The sequence below is a fragment of the Notolepis coatsorum genome, assembly GCF_963971535.1.
Source record: "Notolepis coatsorum genome assembly, chromosome: 12".
In the NCBI taxonomy this organism is placed as follows: Eukaryota; Metazoa; Chordata; class Actinopteri; order Aulopiformes; family Paralepididae; genus Notolepis; species Notolepis coatsorum.
Window position 1 is genome coordinate 109,963,290 of NC_140176.1, and position 5,515 is coordinate 109,968,804.

General features: G+C 38.0%; 1 protein-coding gene across 1 annotated transcript; it reads right to left on the minus strand.

Annotated features, from left to right (window-relative positions):
- Positions 1 to 3,660: 3,660 nt before the first annotated feature.
- LOC311238019 (uncharacterized protein) lies at positions 3,661 to 5,011 on the minus strand (the record flags this gene model as incomplete). Its single annotated transcript, XM_084325986.1, has 3 exons — positions 3,661 to 3,682; positions 4,539 to 4,600; positions 4,682 to 5,011. The coding sequence occupies 3 exons, from the start codon at positions 5,009 to 5,011 to the stop codon at positions 3,661 to 3,663; spliced, it is 414 nt and encodes a 137-aa protein (XP_084182112.1).
- Between the last annotated feature and the right edge of the window lie 504 nt (positions 5,012 to 5,515).

Here is a 5,515-nt window from a genome sequence, read left to right on the forward strand (position 1 = left end):
AACAGGCGTCCTCTACACTCCAAAAGATGAAACAGGCGTCCTCTACAGACACAATGCGATTAAGAATAGAGTTAAAGAAGACTTGTCCGGCCCATGGGGACATTAACTTGTGATTTCGCGCTTTACAAATACATTTGATTTGATTTAATGATTTAGGTATACATAGTTTATTTCAGAGTGATGTTGTCTCTGTTTCCTATGTTGTCAAATCCACACACTTTATGCCTAGAATGTTTTGTTTGGTTTTCAATACATGTAATTGGCAATACAATCAATCGAATCATTCTTTTAGCAAGATTTCATATCCACAAATCCAAATTGAATAACTAAACACTTATTTATTATTTTAAAATGAAACCAAGCAAATCATGAAAACTAATTTCTTTTCCAAAAACAAAAAGGCTATTAATAAGACAAAAAATGTGTCCACCTCTTTTAATGTATTTGTATGAATGAACATTATTCTGGCTTAGTATAAAAAAAAATTGTAATCACTACATGATAGTGATTGATTGATGTCACTTCAATCAATCAATAAAATCCTTTATTTAACCAGATACGCATCATTGAGATTAAAATCTCTTTATACACTGCTAGACGTTTGATTTCCCCATCAGTTTGAATCATCATCATCAACCTTTATTTATTCTCTACACATTTTCAATGTAGTCGAGACTTTCGAGACTTTATAGACATTTCAAGTTTCAAGTTTCTTTATTAGTTGTCATACAGAAGTACAGAATACTTTTATACAAAATGCTTCTTTCTGTTATGCTCCAGAGACTGTGCTAGACAAGGATAAGTATAAAATAAAATAAGTATAGCAAGTATAAAATAGAATGCACACATTTCTACAATATAACAATAATACATATTAATAGCTATCTACATAGTACTCTCAGTCCAGAGTGCACCACAGCAATTAGTAAAAAAATAAATGAACATGGGCATAAAATCAGCACACAAATTGACAAAATAAAAAATTGCATAAACTTCAGACATAAGAATAGGTATAAAAGACAATAAAAGTAGTGTAATGTAGACGTGCAGATTTAAGAATAGGCATAAAATATATATTGTCGCTCGAAGGCATGTGAACCCCCCCCCCCCCCCCCGGAACAGTCAGTCCCCCGAACACCTCACATCAATCCCCACCACATCCCCATCCAAGACACCCCCCCGCCCCCCGATAAAGCATGCCATGACCGAAGGAGAACACAAACAGCCCGCATGTGGTAACCTGATCTCACCTCAATTATACAATGGCATGCAAATTTCTCGATTCCGATTGGCTGAAACAGTCAAGTTAGACGTGGTTATTTCTTATAACACACGCTCGTGATCCCAGAACCCGCCCACAACCGAATTACAATCACTCCGCCAGTTTGACTTTCTCACAATAATCTTTACGAATGGATGTGTTGAAAGCGTCATAACGACTCATTCTAAAACTATTCTGTCACGGCGAATGTGTTAGTTTCTTAGTTTCTCAATGTCGGATTATGTAATTGGTGGGTCATGAGTAATTGTGGAACAAAATATAAATCGCGGGAAGTCTGTTAGATGCCATTCGTCAAAAGGACATGCATTTCACTGTTAATACAATTTTCAAGCAATCAATCAATCAAACCAATAACACACGCTCACGCGGAGGTGCGCTGTTGTAAGTGAGCGTGGGTTATTGAATTGATTGATTGATTGAAAATGTATTTAATGTCCGCCTTGTTTCAAACTGGTTAGGCTTAGGCCCTCTTTCGAAGTCGGTTATGCTTAGAGTTTATCTTTATAGATAGACCACCAGCCCTGATTCCAAACTCTAAGCATAAGCAACTTCGAAAGAGGGCCTAAGCCTAACCAGTTTGAAACAAGGTGGACATTAATACAATTTTCAATCAATCAATCAATCAATCAATCAATCAATCCTGTATCTCTCAATGTCTCTGAAAATATTGTTATTTTTTGTTGTTTTTTTTGTTTCTGTTTTCCTGATGTGTTTGTTTACATATGTAGGCACCTCTACCACTTTATCCTACACATTTACCGTAGGCGTATATAGGCACCCACATATAGTTGTTGTTATTGTTGCTGTAATTACTGTCCTGTAATTGTCTCGGTATTGTCATTTGTGTATGTTTTGAATAATGGAAAATCTAAATAAAATATTCAAAACAAAAAAAAACTGCCAAGGCTGTGTCAGGATGTTGAATAACTCAGAGTCTTTGACTGATGTACTATTAGCTGAAGGCATGCCACATCTAACAGATGTGTGGTATGGTATGACTACTACGATACTGTCTTTACACCTGTATCACTGTACATGTACTACAACTCTGTACATACATGTGATTAGCACTACACTCAGTAGAACTAATTTGTATGTTCTCATTAGACCTAGTAGTTTTGCTATTTGTATTGTTTTGTTGTACGCACTTTGTATAGATAGCGATCTGGCCAAGCAAGGCAGCAGAAAGTTTCAACATAAAAAAGAACATCACAATAAAATACAGATAAAACATTCTCAGCAAGATCCAATTTCAGACAAGTTATCAAACAGGCAAGTTATCAAACACAGTTGCACTGTCCGAGGGAACTGAGTTCGTAGGTTTTTAAGATGGCTTTGAATTCTCCGAGGGTGACCAGTCCTGGCAAATTTAGGTCCTCCTGTATCTTGTTCCAGGATGAAGGAGAAGCATATTTAAAAGCCTTTTTTCCCCAATTCAGTTCTCATATAGGGAACATCCAGAGCATCTTGGGAACGAAGGGCATACTTGTATTGCTTAGTGCACAGAAGCACGCTTAGGTACGAGGGAACCAGCTTAAGCAGAGCTTTGTGCACAAGAGAGAACCATCGAGAAAATCTCCTTACTAATAGAGATGGGTAACTTGCAATGGCATATAGGGTGCAATGGTGCACTCGATTGCCACATCTCGTGACAAAGCATAAGGCAGAATGGTACACAGTATGCAGCTTTCTTTTCCAGCATTTAATTTTTTATTTGCACCTCAAACAAGTAATTTATAGGCCTTTTGCGCATGGAGATACACACAGAGATGCTCTAACACCTGGGTCAGGTGCTCAGCTGCCATGCTAGCTGTTTTAGCAACATAGATGGTATCGTCATTGTATGTCTCTCTTTTGTAATTAGTGTTGTTTTGTCGGTCACTGTTTTTTGCCTAGGTTACGTCTCTAAACTCTTACTGACATAAAGAAATATTTTAAAGTTCACATCACTTCCTGTTCCTTATATTACGGGGAGAGGGGCTAATAGGTTAAACCCACAACATTAAGAGATTTCTCACAAATTAATAATATAGACATCGGTAATATGAACAAAAACTAAATCTTTATATTAAATCAAATTAGATTAGTGTAAATATTTCAATTCAATAATGTAAATGGGAATAAATGAATATAAAAACTTCATGAACACAAAATCACTATTCTGGCTGCTACATTTCCAATCCCTAATTGTTACCGTGGAACAATTATCAATGAATGATAATATTGCAGCCACATTCTACAACATTGATACATAAAACATAATATATAATATATACAGTAATAACATTATGGAAGTGCATTTCTGTTTTTAAATTGAAGTCCAGGTCCAATGTGATGTGTCCGTCTGTCAACATTGAACACTGAAGTCTTCCTAGGGATCAGCCACAGTCCATGTCTGCCCTTGGGGGGGAGGACGACGGGATGGGAAAAGTGCAGACACATTTCAGTGCATGTGTGTGAGTGTTCCTGTGTGTCGCACATCCCGCATGTGTGTGTTCTTCTTCTAAAAGAGTACATGGGGTTTCTATTTAATATACTGCAAACTGTGTTTGGGGACCTGTTCTATTTATTCTTTTCAAGTCTACTCTCAGCTTAAACGGAAGAACTAAATGGTTTCTCTCCTGTATGAGTTCTAGTGTGTCTCTTCAGATTTGTTTGCAGACTGAACACTTTCCCACAAACTGAACAACTAAATGGTTTCTCTCCAGTATGTGTTCTCATGTGTGTCTTCAGATGTGTTTGCTGAATGAACCCTTTCCCACAAACTGAACAACTAAATGGTCTCTCTCCAGTATGAGTTATCATGTGTGTTTTCAGTTGTGCCTTTCTACCTAACCCTTTCCCACAAACTGAACAGCTAAATGGTTTCTCTCCAGTATGAGTTATCATGTGGCTCTTCAGATGTGTTTGCTGAATGAACCCTTTCCCACAAACTGAACAGCTAAATGGTTTCTCTCCAGTATGATTTCTCATGTGTATCTTCAGTTGTGCCTTCATACTGAACCCTTTCTCACAAACTGAACAGCTAAATGGTTTCTCTACAGTATGAGTTATCATGTGTTTCTTCAGATCTCCCTTGCTACTGGACCCTTTCCCACAAACTGAACAGCTAAATGGTTTCTCTCCAGTGTGAGTTCTCATGTGTATCTTCAGATGTGTTTGCTGAATGAACCCTTTCCCACAAACTGAACAACTAAATGGTTTCTCTCCAGTATGATTTCTCATGTGTATCTTCAGATCTCCCTCGCTACTGAACCCTTTCCCACAAACTGAACAGCTAAATGGTTTCTCTCCAGTATGTGTTCTCATGTGTGTCTTCAGATTTCCCTCCCTACTGAACCCTTTCCCACAAACTAAACAGCTAAATGGGTTCTCTCCAGTATGAGTTATCATGTGGAACTTCAGTTGTGCCTTCATACTGAACCCTTTCTCACAAACTGAACAGCTAAATGGTTTCTCTCCAGTATGAGTTCTCATGTGAATCTTCAGAGCTGCCTTTATACTGAACGCTTTCTCACAAACTGAACAACTAAATGGTTTCTCTCCAGTATGAGTTCTCATGTGCATCTTCAGATCTCCCTTCATACTGAACCCTTTCCCACAAACTGAACAGCTAAAAGGGTTCTCTCCAGTATGAGTTATCATGTGGATCTTCAGTTGTGCCTTCCTACCGAACCCTTTCCCACAAACTGAACAACTAGATAGTTTCTCTCCAGTATGAGTTATCATGTGGCTCGTCAGTTGTGCCTTCGTAATGAACCCTTTCCCACAAACTGAACAACTAAATGGTTTCTCTCCAGTATGTGTTCTCATGTGTGTCTTCAGATTTCTTTGCTGATTGAACCCTTTCCCACAAACTGAACAGCTAAATGGTTTCTCTCCAGTATGAGTTATCATGTGGCTCTTCAGTTTTGCCTTCATACTGAACCCTTTCTCACAAACTGAACAGCTAAAAGGTTTCTCTCCAGTATGAATTCTCATGTGTCTCTTCAGACGTGATTGCAGACTGAACCCTTTCTCACAAACTGAACAGCTAAATGGTTTCTCTACAGTATGAGTTATCATGTGGCTCTTCAGTTTTGCCTTCATACTGAACCCTTTCTCACAAACTGAACAACTAAATGGTTTCTCTCCAGTATGTGTTCTCATGTGTGTCTTCAGATGTCCTTTCCCTTTCCCACAAACTGAACAGCTAAATGGTTTCTCTACAGTATGAGTTATCATGTGTCTCTT